We start from the raw sequence: 17,650 nt of genomic DNA on the forward strand, positions 1-17,650 counted from the left end.
TATTCAAACATCCTTTCCTGATCTTTGTGTGGGAGCTGGCACGGAGCTTAGGCTGCACGGCAGTTAAACGGTCTTCTGGCAGGAACTGCACACTTTCTGCTGAAGGTAAATTCAAGACGGCAGCACTGCAGGTGTGTTTTTGTTGTGCACCCACCAATCCCTAAATTGTCACAGTAAAGCAGTTACTTGTCTCCCTTGGCGTCTCTGGCTCGTGGCCACGGTTGAGAAGTAGACTCCCATTTTTTTTATTTTTTTGGTGGGACACATTCGGCAGAGTCAGAGTGAGTCAGGATCTTGTGTGGCGTGAGCGTGTTTATGTGTCGGGGGTGGGGGTGCTGTCACTTTGGCAACGCAACTGCACATATTGCAGCCATTACCACAGCGGAAAAATGTTTTTCTGCAACATGCAATTACTACAGATTACAGATTGCCGTCCTTGCATCAGAAGCTCTCGCCAACGAAGGAGAAATACTGAGTGTGTGTGTGTGTGTGTGTGTGTGTGGAGGGGGGGTTGTTGTGACACACAAATATACAGACAGACAAAGAGACAAAGAAAGATGAGAAATGATTATAGTTTGCATGAAAACCGCAGCTGAAAAAAGGGGAACTTGATGTATTTATGGCGTTCATTTGAATGCAAAAGTTATACGGACTCTTGCATTGTGAGTAAATACATTGGAAGAAAAACAAAACAAAACATTCCGTACTTCACTATAGCTAAGTTTGTATAAAAATATTTCATTCAGTGCAACATTTTTGACGCTGATATTTAGTTATAGGTTATGAAGCAACGCTGATATGAAATGGATTCCCTGCCTTGAAACAATACAGATGGAAAAGCGGCGGTCTCAGAAAGGCGCGGTCTTATTTATAAAGCCACCAAATCAAAAGTCTGCCCAAAGTCTTCCTATTATAGCATGGGGGCCTTTTGGTGAGCTTATACTCCAGTGCTACTTTTAGTGGGTTTCCAAAGAATAAACAGGCCGAGGAACCACATCACAGGCTGCAAACTGTCATCATTGGGCCAATGTACCCGATGGACCATGTGAGGGTGGAGTCACCGTGACACCGGAGCTTAAAGCTAGTTTGAGTTTGAAGCCATTTTGGGGGTAATGATGATATCTGAGGGGATCTCTTGCAAACCAGAGTCCTTTATGTGAAGGCCCGAGTTTGAGTACTGTAACTATTGGACACCTGCTCTTATTTTTAGACAATATTCCACTATATATAAGAATACAGTGGAGTATTCTACTTGTGAAATGTATTGGTTACAGAAGTGGTTTCGTAACTTGGATTTTATTTGGAAGTAGAGACGTATTTTACATTGAATTTGCATCATTCGTTCCACCGTCTTTAATCCTACCGTCTAAACCACATGTGTCAAAGTGGCGGCCCGGGGGCCAAATCTGACCCGCCGCATCATTTTGTGTGGCCAGAGAAAGTAAATTGTGAGTGCTGACTTTCTGTTTTAGGATCAAATTAAAATGAAGAGTATAGATGTATATTACATTTCCTGATTTCCCCCCTTTTAAATCAATAATTGTAATTTTTAATAATTTTTTTCTGTGTTTTTAGTTCAAAAATCATTTTGTAAAATCTAAAAATATATTTAAAAAAAAGCTAAAATAAACATTGTTTTAGATCTATAAAAACTGAATATTCAGGGCTTTTAATCCAGTTCTTTTAATCCATTTATTAAAAAAAATCTAAATATTATATCTAAAATGGTCCGGCCCACGTGAAATCAAGTTGACATTAAAGCGGCCCGCGAACCAACCCGAGTCTGACAGCCCTGCACTAAACACTTGCTAAGAGCATGGCAATTTTGCAAAAAAAAAATGCTAAAAAGTGAAAAAAGATAAGAAAATTATTAATTAAACTGGATAAGAATAGAAAGAAATTTTGAATCGGGTGGAAAGGCAAGTGGTAGCTGAGTAAACATACGTAAACATGCATGTAAACACACTCTACCTTGATAATTAATGAAACGTGAATTAATTAATACAGGATAAAGGAAGTGTATTTACAGTTTGGAGAATGCGTGATTTCGTAACTTGGATTTTTTTTCGTATCTTGGATGAAGTTTGAATGCAACCCTAAGAGGACTACAAGTGTAATTTTTCTAAACAAAATGTGAACTCTCATTTTCAACAGTAATGTGGATACAACCCGTTTTCCATTGCTTGTTAATTGCGTGCATTTTCAGAAGGATGACTTGGAAAATTGGGCTCATCATGCTCCGGCATTTGAGAAAACAAAATGACAATTTGCAAAACAGCAATGATGTCATTCCTAAATGCCCATTTAGGCGCGAAGAAACATCATGCCAGGGCGGCCCTGTTCACTGTCTGACCGTTTTTTACGGCAAATTGTATGCTATCATCACATTTCAATTGCAACATAGTTTCGTACTCTCTGTTTTTTTCAGTTACTTACGTATGATTACTTACTTAAACATTCTGCAAGGCTTTGTGAGACAAGCAAAATCACAGCAGTCACCAAATAACATATTAGACGGAGCAACACGTTTAGCACGATCAAAATTAAGCCCTTAAAAATCAATTGACGTTACAGACTGAAATCTAAACATAGGCGGAGTTGTCCCCCAACAGCCATTATTTTTGCTCAATTGATTCAGGAGGTTTTAATAAGCCCTCGGCTCCACTCTGCACCTTTTATAGAACAGAAGCAGAGTATTAAAGATGCATGAGGCCAATGGATTCCATGTCCACTCCCAGAGTTTTGTCTCATCCCAATTCCTCAGTCTTTCAGCCTATTTAGCCGCCAAATAGTTTATATCAACAACGTGTACTTGATATCTCCCGTATTTTTCGGACTATAAGTCGCACCAGCCAAAGAATACACAATGAATATACTATGTATAATTGGCACTTAAACATATTTATCCACCCAAAACCAAACATCTATTCTCCCATTCTTGGATCACATGACCACGGCATTTATTCCCCGTGTGTCTTCTTACATATTAATCACAATTTTGAGAAACAAACCTGTCCCAGCCAATTTTAAGGAGCAACAAATCTTACAAATGAGCGAATCAAGACGTGTGTCAACTGCCTGCCGGCCAGCCAATTCCACTCTATCCCTTGACAGAAATAGATGAACAGTGGGGTTCATTCCTTATAAATCCAAGTTATTATTATCATTTTTAATGTACCGCATCGGGCTCCACTGGAGTCCAGGGTAAGAACTGTTTTTATGCCGCTTCCAGGGTGAATGTGGATATAATGTAATATACTGTACATGTTTCCAGATGTCAAAGATACATCGGCAGTTTTTGTTCAATTCAATGGACCTTAAAGAGTACAATAAGACTTATTTTAAAATAGTGGATATACTGTTCAAAACAGTAAACGAGTAAACCGCACTCTTCAAACAAAGGACAGGATTAAATTTTAAAAAAATCTATATATGGATTCTTGTCAAAACTCTGCTCTGAACTATAAAATTGTATACTAAAATTGAATAATAAAAATTGTCATTCACCTTAAATCATTAGGTAAACATAAACCATACAATTGCTGTGTTAAAATGACAATGTAAAAGCTATGACGTAGTATTATTCTTCTCAAAAATGTAAAATTATAGATTTTTTCATGCATGTCAGCTAATTTTGAGGCTCTGCCGATACAGAGTCCTGATTGGATAGCTTGAAAATGTATTGATGAGGCAAAAAAAGCCTGTCCAAATGTTTGTTTACTCTTTGTTTGTTTCAGTAGTGTAAATATGAATCTAATTATAGTATAAAACATATTGTATGCATATTTTTTTTGCAATATTCTGGATTTATTGCTTGTCGCCCATTGGAAATGACAGTTCTGGATATTAAATCTATTTCGACTGACATTGAGTGACGTCCAATCAAATCGGATTGACGAACATTCCTGCCAATGACTTAATACTTCAAAATAACATCATTTTTAAATCATGATCTTTTTAACCGGATCAGAAAATAATGCAATCGGGCCCAATTTCCCATCACCTGCTGGTCTTAGGGTCTTTGATGAATTCCATCATTTAATCAAAGACACTCCCTGCCACTATATGGAGCGGAAAATGTTCAATCCATAGCGTACTGGCATGAGGAGGAACGGGTAAACAAGTTCAACGTTCCAAAGTCACCGCAGAATTCATCATTCATACTAAAAAAAAAAATTAAAAAAATACACCGAGCCCTGAAGTGGTCCTAACTTAATCCAAGCGGAATAAAACTCCATTTCATAGTTGTCCATTCGCAGCACTCATATTTCCGCTGAGCCCAAACCTCCGGATGAAATTTGAGCAGGCACTTTTGGGAAGGAATGTATTCAGTGGGTTGAGGGCCAAAGCTTTCCCTGTAATTTGTGAATGTACAGAAATGTGCCATGGCCGCAACTTCTCCCAAGATAGAATCTTTGTCTTAGGTCATGGCCCAACCTCAAACTAGGTCTAATTGGCTCCGCAGACCCCTTTCCAAAATTAATAGCTAGCCGCCCGAAAAATTTAAAAAAAATGATGTGTCGCCAGTTAAAAAATAGCGGCTGAGATTGAGATGGGCTAATATTTTTTTTTTTATCAAAAATTGAAAAATGTGATGTTTGGAGAGGATTCGCATAGCTGAGGTTTCGCCCATCTTCAAAGTGGCTTTCAAGTGGCTTTGAGGCAGAGTGGGTGGCATTTAGGTCTAGCGTCAACTGAAATAATTCCATATCTTGGTCGTACTGTTTTTATGCGTTCAATGCCAGTGACAAAGAGAGACGTCGGATTCTTTTAAATGAGTCGCCTTAAGTGTCTTCAGGTTTCATTTTAGCAAAAAATGACTATGTGTGTTCTGCTCTTTTACTTAGCCAATGTATGGTATTTTGTGGGTTTGTTTTGGTTTTTTGATGGCAGTAGTGGACAGTCGTGCTATTTATTTCATTGTTCCGGTTTTGATTTCTTTACATTTTTGAGTTAACCCTTTCCGTGATGTTGGTTACTATAATGCACGGCTATTCAAAAATTAACATTTAAGACCTTTAATCAGTCAAGGGGGAAATGATGTTTGGCCGTGTATAGAAAAAAAGTATTAACACCATCATGATTCATGTTTGGATTTTTTAAAATATTTTTTATTAATTAAAAATACACTTATCAGTGATCAAACTGCTAAAAAAAATTACGAAATTACAATGACTAGTAACAGAAAAACACCCTGATTATGCCCCCCAACTAATTCATTAACTCTTTGAATGTCATTAAAGGCGATAGACGTCCAATTCATTTAAACCGCAAAAGCAGGCTGCGAATGCTCGTTTTGTTTTTATATTTTTTACCTTTGACGGCACAAGACGTCCAATCCATTTTGGCTGGGAAGTCTGAACAAACATTCATGAACTCCTCCTAGTCAAAATAGATTGGACGTCTTGTGCCGTCAAAGTCGAAAAATATAAAAACAAAACGATCAAAGGGCAGCAAAGTGATTGATTGAGCACCTTATAAAAGTTTAAAAAAAAAATTGGCATGGAACTGTCTATTTTCCTGATATGAACAATGAAAATATCGAAAAAAACATCATCCGAAAACTGTATTTCAGTGTTCACCCAATGTTTTTGGTAATATTACACTTGTATAATGACAATAAAAGCATTCAATTCAACATGCATGTCAAATGTAAACATAAGATAAGAAAAAAAGTGTTCCCCAAAAAACAGTCTCATGTTTACAATTGACGAAGACTTTATTAATGATGAATATTAATCCACTTGACGTGGAATATGGCGAACATATTGCAATTCGCGCAAATGTACACACGAGCTGACATAAATATGCTGAGGCCAGTCTGAGGTGAGTTTGAGGTTTTGCATGTCCTCCGGTGGTTCGGTCTTGATTTCAGGCCCGACCCACCTAAATCATTAAAAATCGTTCAGGGCCGTCCATGGCGGGCTCCGTCCGTCCTACGCGGCTGAAACTGGAGAAAGTGCGGCCTGAAATGCGCGCCGTCAAATGTGACAGCAAACATTAAGGCCAAAGACTACAATTTAATCATCCGCTAGCTCAAGTATTATCATTATCCCCATTCAGTTTTAATAAAAAATGGTGGCGGTCAAAATATATTTTACTCCACATTTTTACGAGAGAACCGCTGAAGCTAACTGGGAGCTAACGGCTACTCGGAATGGCAACAGACATGGAATTAAGACCAGTTAAAATACTTTTTATGTTTCTTTTCTCCTGCATGGGTGTTAGATGGAGGAGAATTGTTATTTTATTTCCCCAGATGGATTGAAATGAATAGAATTGTTGAAAAATGACATGTTGGATGGGCTGCAGGGCGCAAATATTACATTGAATTGAGTTCCTTTATTGTCATTATACAAGTACAACAAGATTTAAAGCTTCATATAGTGTTCACATGAATAGGTGTAGGTCATTAAAAAGAATTATATACAATAAAAAAATCAAGTGAGGGTGATGAATCTGGTTAGCAGCACGTGATAAAGTAGCTATGTTCCTTTTTTTTATTTTTATAAAGCAATATTCTTTATCGACTGTTTTTCATTTATCATTGTTATAGAAAATGTTGCATAGGGTAAGTTGAACATTATTTATGGTTTATTTGTGTGTTCCTCTAAATCTCAATTTAATACTTTTGGAAAAAAATATAGGCTCATTTGAATTGATACAAAATAGCTAAAGTAAACTGGTTTGAAAATCAAATTGTATCTTTTTTACATTGTTGCATTTTTAGCCTTAAAATATTATGTTTTAAAAATTGAAAGGAGATAAATATATTTGTTACGCTTTAACTGAGACGATGCATTTTGGTTGGACATTGCTGCTCAATTATGTGCAAGTTTTGATTTAAAAATGTTTTTTGTTGTTGTTGTTTTGTTTTATATGTGATGGATAAAATCTCGTGCAGGACAATCATAACATGTCATTAAAAAGGCCAGGATTAAAGATTTTGAATTAATTATAGCAGTTTAATCTTCTTCCTATTTAGAAACTTTGTAAATTAATTTTCATTCAAAGATTTCGTTCTTAAAGTCAAAAATGAATAATTCTAATATAAAAAACAACATAAAACAACATTACTTTCATTAAATGCCATCTCTAACATAATTTTAGCCATTAAACATTACAACAACAAAAACTAAACATGACGACCATTACCACAAATGCGAGTATTTAATAAAATGATCGATTATGTAAAATAAAATCGTATTATTCTCAGTCTGCAAGGTGAAATGACTGAACGAATGCATCTATTAATGATTTAAAATCGGTTTCATTCTTAATAATGAACGGATGGTATTTTATTATAGATGACATGGCACATATGACATTTCGTTTATTTGATAAAATTGACATATCTTATAGTTGCACTTATTGGGATGAGCAGACGTTATTTTTGGTTGATTTATCTATTTTTTTTAGAAGAGGCTTTTCCACGCATGCAGATGCCATTTGAAATTAAAGCCAAATGCGCCAACTAGCGTTTATAAGAAGAACTACACGTAAATTAATTTGATGCCTTCAACGAATTTATGTTATTAACTTCACGTTCACTAGTATAATTGAGTAAAAAAAATATAAAAAATAAAAAGAATGATTTATTATTACAATTATGTATGATCTTTGCTTATTTTATAATAGAAAAAACTATACTGCATTAATAATAAAGTTGAAGAGAACACAATAAGGAGCAAAAATGCTTTTTTAATCTATTTATTGTTATTTCTTGATAAAAAAAGAAGATATAAATGTTATTTTGCTTTGCCTAAAGTAATATATGAAAAATGAAATGTGATGCTAAACATTTGAGATAAAGTTCATACATAATGCATGTTGGTCTCCTTTCAAAATAAAGCTTTTTAATTTTAAATTTCTTAATAAAAAGGTGAAAAGTGTCATTAATAGGCACATTTTTAAAACGTGGATGAATGAATATATAATTGCATTCGAGAGCAGCAGTGTTTGCCACTTTGATTGGTCTACCCAAAGCCCAACCCAGAAAATTCATTGGTGGAAATCGTCCCCACACTCCGACCACGAAAGACACAAGTTGACTCGACTAAAATAATACGCGGCTGTCTTGACTTCTCCATTCCGCCTCGCGACGTCTCCGCACGTCCTTTCCTTCCTCGGCGTCGGATAACTCGGACTCGAACATCCCCGAAGGCACCTCAACCGGGGTGCGTTTTTTTCTTCTAAAAACGGAACACGGACCCGGATCAACTTTTACGCGTGGGAGGACACTTAAACCCCAATTTAGCATTTTTTTTTTGCTATAACAGTTAAATCGGAGTCTCATTTTTCTCTCATTTCTCCTCGAAAAGCAGTTTACGGGACTTCTTTTTTGACACCAAGGTTGGATTTCTTGGTGAAAAAAAAAAAACTTTTCCACGGCAGATGATCTAGTGGTCGATCATCCGTTTTTTTTTGTTGTTGTTGTTGGGGTCTCCATCTTTGAAGAAAGTTCTCCAGGGCTTGAGGTTCGGTCACCTTGACGTTGACCCGTTGTTGTGATGCATATTCCCGTAGAGCCGCCCACCACTAGACGGTTCACGCCGCCCTCCACCTCCTTCACCTGTAGCAAGCTCGTGGACGGCACCGGGGCCATGGCCACCCCGGGCCCGCTGAGAGCTCGAGCCGACCCCCGGAACGTGGTGGACGTCCTGGCGGATCACGCCGGCGAACTGGTGCGGACGGACAGCCCCAATTTTCTTTGCTCGGTGCTGCCGTCTCACTGGAGGTGCAACAAAACTCTGCCCGTGGCTTTTAAGGTAATTTTAATGAACAAATTGTTTTTAAAAGAACGTGTTTAACAAAGAAAAGCGTGGGAAGATGAAAACTATTCACCTGTATTTTAGCACCTGCTTTAATGAAGCGGTTGCCGAAGAATACATGTGATCGTTTTTGTTTGTGTAAAATCATGGCAAAAAAGTTTTTGGCATAGGAAATGCTTATTTTTATGAAATGTAGTTATGCAAAAAGTAAGGCGCTTTAACGATGACTAGAGTCATAATTTTGGCATTAAAAGCAAATATGAGTGTTGATGTAGGTCTCCTATTAAAATGTGTAAATGCACATTTTAATAGGAGATCCACTTCAGTATCTGTCTATTATTGATCATTATTGCATTTTTTTAATATTAGAATGTAAACACATTAATCAACAAATACAATGTCGAAAGAAAACTAAATTAATCCAATAAAAAAAATTCAAATACTCTTAATCCCCCAAGCAACCTTCTAAACTCGACCATCATAATAATATTTAACTCATTGCATGTTATTAAAGTCCACTTCAATAAAAAAATAGCATTAAATGCTCACAATTCAGTGCCATTGACAGCTCTCGAAGTCCAATTTATTAAAAAAATAGCAATAAATGCTCATGTTTCAGTGCCATTGACAGTTCTAGAAGTCCAATCCATTTTAACTGAAAGAACAAACTCTCCGCAGTCAAAAATGGATGGGACGTCCGGCACCGTCGATGAGTTAAATAAATGAATCCCCTGTAAGAATTGGAAAAAAAAATTGGTGCATGAAAAGCTGGAGGCTAATAGAATACACATGAGAAAATGTCAAATGTGGGATGCCTGTTTTCCACATGCAAAATCTGTGGCTCCACCGTGACGGGACGCCCGCTTCTTCTTTGTTTCCTCCCTGGCGCAGGTCGTGGCTCTGGGCGACGTCCCCGACGGGACCCTGGTCACCGTCATGGCGGGCAACGACGAGAACTACTCGGCCGAGCTGAGGAACGCCTCGGCCGTGATGAAGAACCAAGTGGCACGTTTTAATGACCTGCGCTTCGTTGGTAGAAGCGGACGAGGTAAACGCAAAAAAAATGACCTTAAACATAAAAAAAATACTAGATGAATAATTCAAAATGTTCCTGCTTTTTTAAATGTTCAATCATTTTGTAAATGCAGATAATGCAGAACTCACTCATGCATCACGTGTTCAAAAATTTTCACAATTCATAAGCTGACTCATTGCAGATGAGATAAGAAGCACAAACCATACAGAATTGATCAAATTGTATTTAATATTCATTTTTCATGGCTTTAGAATAATGCACAAACCCTATAATAATCATACCAATGACATAATAAGGGCCCTAAATATATTTTTATATTGCCTGAGATTAAAATGTATTTTTTTTATCTCAGATTCCAGGCATCTGCATAAAAACAGATCAAAGAATCACACATTAAATTTTCAAAATGTAAAGTATTTGAGGCCTGTTTATAGTTGTATTTTTATTCTGAGTTAATGCACAATAATTGTTCTGGAATTATAAAGTAGCCCACACAGGATTTAGGCAGTAAATGAACACCATCCTACTTTTCCCACACAGTCTATTTTAACATGAGATGTCTTTCTAATGTGTGTACACACACACACTTATATAAAAGACCACCCCCCACCCCCCGATTTGGATACAGATGGGAATAAAATCCCGTCTTGTTGAACAATAAATGATCACTGCGAGCATTTTCAGACAATCTGGAGCACATTCTCTCCATAATCCAAATGATCTAACCACTATCAGGCCCTCAACTGAGGTGGTCCTAAATTCCCTTTCCCTCCCATTCATCATTTTTCAACACCAAAATCCCACAGGAAAAAATAAAGCATTAAAAAACAAAAACAAAGGCATTTAATCAATGACATTCACGCTTTTGTAAAAACTGAATCTGAACGCTCCGCCTTGTTTTTTTGCAGGAAAAAGCTTCACTCTGACCATCACTGTTTTCACCGGACCCCCTCAAGTGGCCACTTATCACCGCGCCATCAAGGTCACAGTCGATGGACCGCGTGAACCACGCCGTGAGTACATTTTACGAGCATGCGATCATCATACACGTGTCCCAATGCTACTTCAATATCGCAGTATTTATACTACGCATTTTCTGGACTATAAGTCGTACTTTTTTAATAGTTTGGCTGGGTCTATGACTTATGATTTTATTTTATTTTTTCAATCTGACCATCTTTGGTTGTTCGTTTTAGGATTATAATGTTGCGATAGGTCTGTTGGAAAATGAACGTGGATGTTATTTTTAACCCTTTGGTTGCCCAATGCTGGTAGGATTTTTGCTTCTAAAAAATTGAATTTCACTTATAATAAAAGAAGGATTTAGTTCCTTCCGATTGGATAATTTTCCGATGTTAGGGCGACCATTTCCAATCCAAACATGTCAATAATAGCACTCAGACAATTAATATATTTATTCTAACTAAAAAACAAAAACTTTTTGCAGTTTAAAAGCTGAAAAAAGTCCAGTAAAATGTGTGTCTGCACTCATTTTTTTGTTTACATTCGAACAGCTGTTTTGCAGAGGGTGCTTGGCACTTATTTTTGGCATCCGGTGTATTTTTTGCTATTTAGAGACTGTTTTAATTTTTGCCAAAATGTTCTCTAGGCATTTAAAGGCTTAATACATTTCCTCAGTATTATATTGGGCAGATTTTCAATATGGGGACATCCCTGGTAACAACGTGGCTTTAGGTTACCCACCTTGACCCACCAGACTTTCTAGACAGAACAACTGTCCTCCCCAATTGAGTGGACGTGCCTTCTAAAGCTCCCATTCTGCGTGCTTCCACGCCGCCGTTGCGAGGAATAGCGCATGCGATGCATGACATTTTTTTCATGAGCTCAAGGTAGGATAGATAGGATGGGTAGAATTTCATGACCAGTCCAGTCGGATCCACTTTTTAATGGTTTGAGCGTGCCGGGTTTTCGGACCGCACCAAACGGGAGGCTTGTGCGAGAGGATATTTTTTGGGGGGGCGACCGGGGTGTGGGGGGATTTACTTCAGTCAAAACACAGCCCCGAGAGAGAGGTGTCGAGTACCGCATGGTGGGGGCTCAGTCTCCGGCACCCCCCGACCGCGCGGCATGGTTGCACGCTATTTGTAGCAAGAGAACAGCGAATGCGGAGGGGGCGGGGTTAGATAATAATAAACAGCGAGTATGCGCGTGGGGGCGGTTTGAATCCCGATTTGTGGGTGTGCGTGTGCGGCGTTTACATGCGCGTTTGCGAGCGTCTCCGCTTGAAATAACCGCCGTGCTCCCGACGGTCTGCGGAAATGCGAAAAGGAGGCGCCACGCTTATTTTACACTGGGGCCGTTCTAAAAGGTGACACTGTTTAATATTAGGAGAGGATTTTTTTTTTTAGTTCGTGCAGTATAACACTGTGTCAAAGTGGCGGCCCGGGGGCCAAATCTGGCCCGCCGCATCATTTTGTGTGGCCCGGTAAAGTAAATGATGAGTGCCGACTTTCTGTTTTAGTATCAAATTAAAATGAAGATTATAGATGTATATTAAATTTCCTGATTTTCCCCCCTTTTTTAAATCAATAATTGTCATTTTTTAATCAATTTTTTCTGTGTTTTTAGTTCAAAAATCATTTTGTAAAATCTAAAAATATATATAAAAAAGATAAAATAAACATTGTTTTAGATCTATAAAAAACCTGAATATTCCGTGTTTTAATCCAGTTCTTTTAATCCATTTCTAAAAAAATATATCTAAAATGGTCCGGCCCACATGAAATCGAGTTGACGTTAATGCGGCCCGCGAACCAAGTCTGAAACCCTTGGTCTAAGAAATTCAAATGTTTTCCAGCACCCCATGCGACCCTAATGAGGATATAGCGGTTCAGAAAATGAGATGAGATGAGATGGATTTTTTTTTTAATTTCACGTAAACTAAAATTGAAAGAAAAGAATGTCATGCCAAACCAACACGTTCAAAAATGATTGGCATCAACTTTGAATGATCATTCTTAGCATTTTTAAATGGCAGTCCTCACTCCAAAATATTAAAATGAGCAAAAAAGGCGCATGCTTGGACTTTTCAGCACGTGTTTCAATATTGTTGACATTCAGCGATACAAACGTCCTCAAAACGCAGAACGAGTAAAATGTTCATCTCAGTATTTTCGTGTCTCTCGCTGCTTATTTCCTCATCACACGTCCGGCGTGCGTCACCCCCGTCGTATTATTATCAAACTTCTGCTGAGGCCAAACTAGAAGCACAACTGTCGCAACCCAATGTTCCCCCTCTTCCACTTCTTAGAAGCAGTTTTGACACCAAAAAAAAAGCCAACAGACCCTCACAAAAAGCTGATTGTGGTCACTACCAGTTTCCCCCCGCACCCAAACGATATCTTTGGGTCCTCTTCTCATGTGCATGAGATCAGCTATACACTCATAGCTTCCCCAGCAAAGGGGGGCTACGGTGTGCAGCCCCCCAGTCACCGTTAGATGAGTCACAACCTTGTTTTTGCTTTTAAACTGGCTCGCTGTATTTTCGGATAGTGACATAATGTTCTAAAATCACCTTCAAAATGTTGAACGTGGACACGCCCCCTCACGCTTGATAGGGGGTGTTATGACAAATGTAGGGCGACCCGGTGGTAGAGTGGTTAGCATGTCCACCTCGCAGTTCTGAGATTTTTGACCTTCCTGTACGTTAGTTTTCTCCGGGTACTCCGGTTTGCTTGTGGGTTTTATTGGTTGTTTACGTCATTGTGCCCTGTGATTGGCTGGCAACCAATTCAGTTGGCTGGGTTAGGCTCCAACACCCTGCTGATCCCTGGTTTAGAAGACAAAATATTCGAGCCAGAGAATGCAGGATCCCTTTAAATATATACTGTATTTTCTCGCATGTATGCAGTTTTTGTCGCTCAAAAATTTGATGACTGAATCAAGGATACGGCTTATATGCGCACAAATTAGACTCGACATACACGATGAAAAATAAAACGACGTTTTGACGTCTATGAATGAAATTCAGGAGAGAAAAAAAACGTATCTTGCATTAAATGGGAAAAAACTCACTTTGCAGGTGAACCTTGTGAATCAGGGGGCGGCTTATACGAGACAAATTGTAAAATTCTATCATTTCAAGGCAATTTTAAGGGTGCGGCTTATACTCGGAGTTGGCTAATATGCGAGAAAATACGGTAATATAAATATTCTGTACTATAGTACACTGACTGGCACACACATGCACACACACTTTACTGTCTTTATAGTTTTGTAGTTGTAGGTAGCCGTGCACACCCAGTCAAATAAATACAGGCAACAAAACATGACTGAACGTGTGTGTGTATGTGAGGCTATTTATTTGCATTTGGCACACATACTGTACAAAGTATGCAAATAGATGCACAATGACATTTGCTTCTTTTTTCTATGATATTGCAGTCATTTCATAAAGTCAACAAAAGACTGTATGGCTTTTGCTGCCCTAGTGTGTGTGTGTGTTTTAGTGTGTTTGTGTGCGTGGTGGCACTCGTGCACCTGCCAGGTGCTTCCACGGCTGGGAGTCGGCCACGCCCCTGCTCCACAAATCACATGAAAGGCTGGGCTTGGGTGCGAATTGCTCTCTCAAAGGCAACTTTGATGTTTGAAAATGGAGATGGGTGTCTTTGAAAGAAAGGCCTGCGGGTGTGTCAGTGCCAGGGGAGGGCGTGTCATGTGTGTGGGTTTGTGTGTGTGTGTGTGGGGTGCTTTCCTCATTCTGACTGACTCAAATACTGTAGAAAATAGTGACGCTCTTTTTTTTTTTTGGCTTAGGTACAATTTTCTTGTAGAATAAGGAGTAAAAGAGGATTTTTTGACATGATGTAAATGAGAACAGCATACAGATGTTTATCTGCCCGGATATTCTGAAGTTCTTCTTCCTTCTCCTTTTGAGACCTATTTGACTTCAGTTATAGGAGATAAGGCAAGCATAAGCGATGCTTGTGATATGTAGGTTTTAGGTTGAAGGCACACATCTGTGATATTGTTGCTTTTCAAGAAAAAACTAGCAGAACAATTGTTTTTTTTTATTAACTCACTGGCTGCCATTAAAAGTGCTAGATATCCAGTTCGATTTGACTGGGCTTTCCCAGTGGAACTGGATTTGATGTCTTACACCACGTGTCAAAGTGGCGGCGCGGGGGCCAAATCTGGCCCGCCCCAGGAAAATAAATCATGAGCGCCGACTTTCTGTTTTAGGATCAAATTAAAATGAAGAGTATATTAAATTTCCTGATTTTCCCCCTTTTAAATCAATAATTGTAATTTTTTTAATCCATTTTTTCAGTTTTTAGTTCAAAAATCATTTTGTAAAATCTAAAAATATACTTAAAAAAAGCTAAAATAAGCATTGTTTTATATCTATAAAAAATGAATATTCAGGACTTTTAATCCATTTATTAAAAAAAATCTAAATATATCTAAAATGGTCTGGCCCATGTATAAATGTCTATTGTAATTTACTTTTTGAAATATTTGAGGTAAAGAAATATTTGGCCAGGAGTATGCATTACATTTTTAAATGTACCGATGATAATTAATGATTAATAGAAATGCTTCCGTGTAGCGTAGGCAACTTTTTTACCCAAAAATTCTCCTAAATATCTTCAACTCAGGTGTTACAAAACAGTTATGGAAGCCGTCTGCTTTGCCTATTAGACAGGAGATGCTTCATCTACCAAAAGGGAAGAAAAAAAGGACACCAAAGTGTGTAATATGTGCTCTTTAAGCCATCTGATGTCTGTGAAAGCCACAATAGCCTCAGGCTGGAGTGCCCTCTCTTTTTCCACTCAGACTAAAATTTCCAGCCTATATTTGCTGACGCCAGATAGAACACCCAGACACACTGTGAATTAGCAAATTATTTACAGAGGCCTCAGACAACACTCTGAATTCATGGCCATCATACCAGAACGCCGCCAAAAAGGACATTTTCAGAGAATGAGACGCCTACGCCGCTCCTCCGTCTTCCCCCCTCCGGCCGCTAAATGCAACAGCCAAGCGTCTTTCCTGTTTACTTACCTACGAGGAGAAGTAAAATGCTCGCTCTGTGTGTCCTCGCGCTTCCATATTTACCGCCAGCCGCACAGGAGGGACCCATTGCGAGCTTTCAGGCGTAATTCAATAAAAGTTCCGATCTGGATTTAGAAAAATAAATGGCCCGTGAGTGGGGGGAATATTTTCTCCTCGGCCGCGTTATGACAATAAACCGTTTTCTCTCGTCAAGGCGTCAGTCAGAAAGGGGTGAGGTGGAGAGTGCGGGCAGGGCCAGGATTTGCTTTGGGCAATGTGGGCGACCGCCTATGGTGCGCACTATGTGGGGGCGTATGAGACCCCTCCAAAAAAAATAGAAATTTTAATTTGTTATATTAGAAGTTTACAGGACTGATTTCCACATTATGTTAGTTGCGTATAACTTTTTTTTTTACATGGCGGACGTTGCAGTGTGGCACTAAAATGGGTAATACAATTTCGTTTTTGCATGACAGAAGGTCATAATAATTAAGTTTTGTGCCGTGTAAGTCATCTGCTAGAGTTTGAGTCCTTGATTATTTTAAATATGTTATTATTTGAATGTATTTTTGGTAGTTTTGTGTTGTTCTGTGGCACAGGTGTCAAAGTGGCGGCCCGGGGGCCAAATCTGGCCCGCCGCATCATTTTGTGTGGCCCGGGAAAGTAAATCATGAGTGCCGACTTTCTGTTTTAGGATCAAATTAAAATGAAGATTATAGATGTATATTAAATTTCTTGATTTTCCCCCTTTTAAATCAATAATTGGACTTTTTCAATCCATTTTTTTCTTTGTGTTTTTAGTTCAAAAATCATTTGGTAAAATCTAAAAATATATAAAAATATTTTCTGTTTTCCACTTTAATATGGAACATAATTAAAGAAAAAATTGGTTTCCTTTTGCAATGAAAAACAAATGATTTTCCCTTACTAAATGATTTTCCCTTACTAAGAAAAAAAGCTCAAATAAACATTGTTTTAGATCTATAAAAAACGGAATATTCAGGGCTTTTGATCCAGTTCTTTTAATCCATTTATATAAAAAAATAATCTAAATATTATATCTAAAATCTTCCGGCCCACATGAAATTGAGTTAACGTTAATGCGGCCCGCGAACCAACCTGAGTCTGACACCCTTGTTCTATGGAGTGTGAATGAGTTTTTGGGGGGTCACATAAAATTTGGCAGGTCCACTTGTGTTAGCGTTAGCACATGCTATAGTAATTGGAAAGGTCTTTTTGTGCCACCGTGATGTGGACTGGATGTTTATTTCCTCAGGCTTTAAATAATAGGTCTTTTTGCCATTTATAAACATTGCGGGAAGTTCTGGCAAAAATATCGCAAAAGAAGAGTTCTACCTCTAGTGTGGAAAAATGTTGCCATTTGATATTTCACACCTTGACTTGGTTATCATGACCGGAGAAGCGCACAAAGCTGTGGGCGAGTTAGTATGTATGCACTAACGTGTTAGAAGGCATTTGACACCTCGACTGGCATCGAATTCACGTTTGCAGCGCTTTCCTTTCCCGCAGTTTGGCAGCCAGGCCTCATTTTTCTGTGCGTTAAGTTGCTCCCTTTTAAAGCTAGACAATAAGAATATTATTTTCATTCTCTCAGGGCTAGTCAAAGATAATCATTAGCTTATTTTATCCACTGCCAGCCCAAGTCAGAAAGAAGTCGTTGGTTAAAAAGAGGGAAATTGATCCAAAGGGCTCGATTGTGTTGGTGGACAATCTGGGTGCATTTTAGCACCCCCTTCGCTCTTCTTCTCTTGGCGTGCCTCAACCTGCATCCCCGTAGAGTCGTCCTTCCCTCCGCCCACAAATTTAG

The 17,650-nt window shown here is 38.4% G+C and overlaps 1 protein-coding gene across 3 annotated transcripts in view; it reads left to right on the plus strand.

Moving 5' to 3' along the window:
• runx3 (RUNX family transcription factor 3) overlaps positions 1 to 17,650 on the plus strand; it is a 52,326-nt gene that overhangs the window by 11,664 nt on the left and 23,012 nt on the right. For 2 of the 3 annotated variants that reach the window (XM_077621206.1, XM_077621208.1), the window contains exons 3-5: positions 8,527 to 8,768; positions 9,663 to 9,819; positions 10,716 to 10,820. In XM_077621206.1, coding sequence (XP_077477332.1) covers positions 8,527 to 8,768; positions 9,663 to 9,819; positions 10,716 to 10,820 — 504 coding nt within the window. Of the gene's footprint in view, positions 1 to 8,051; positions 8,178 to 8,526; positions 8,769 to 9,662; positions 9,820 to 10,715; positions 10,821 to 17,650 lie in introns of those variants that run through there. The other variant, XM_077621209.1, reaches the window with a different exon arrangement.

Source organism: Stigmatopora argus, chromosome 15 (genome assembly GCF_051989625.1).
Source record: "Stigmatopora argus isolate UIUO_Sarg chromosome 15, RoL_Sarg_1.0, whole genome shotgun sequence".
In the NCBI taxonomy this organism is placed as follows: Eukaryota; Metazoa; Chordata; class Actinopteri; order Syngnathiformes; family Syngnathidae; genus Stigmatopora; species Stigmatopora argus.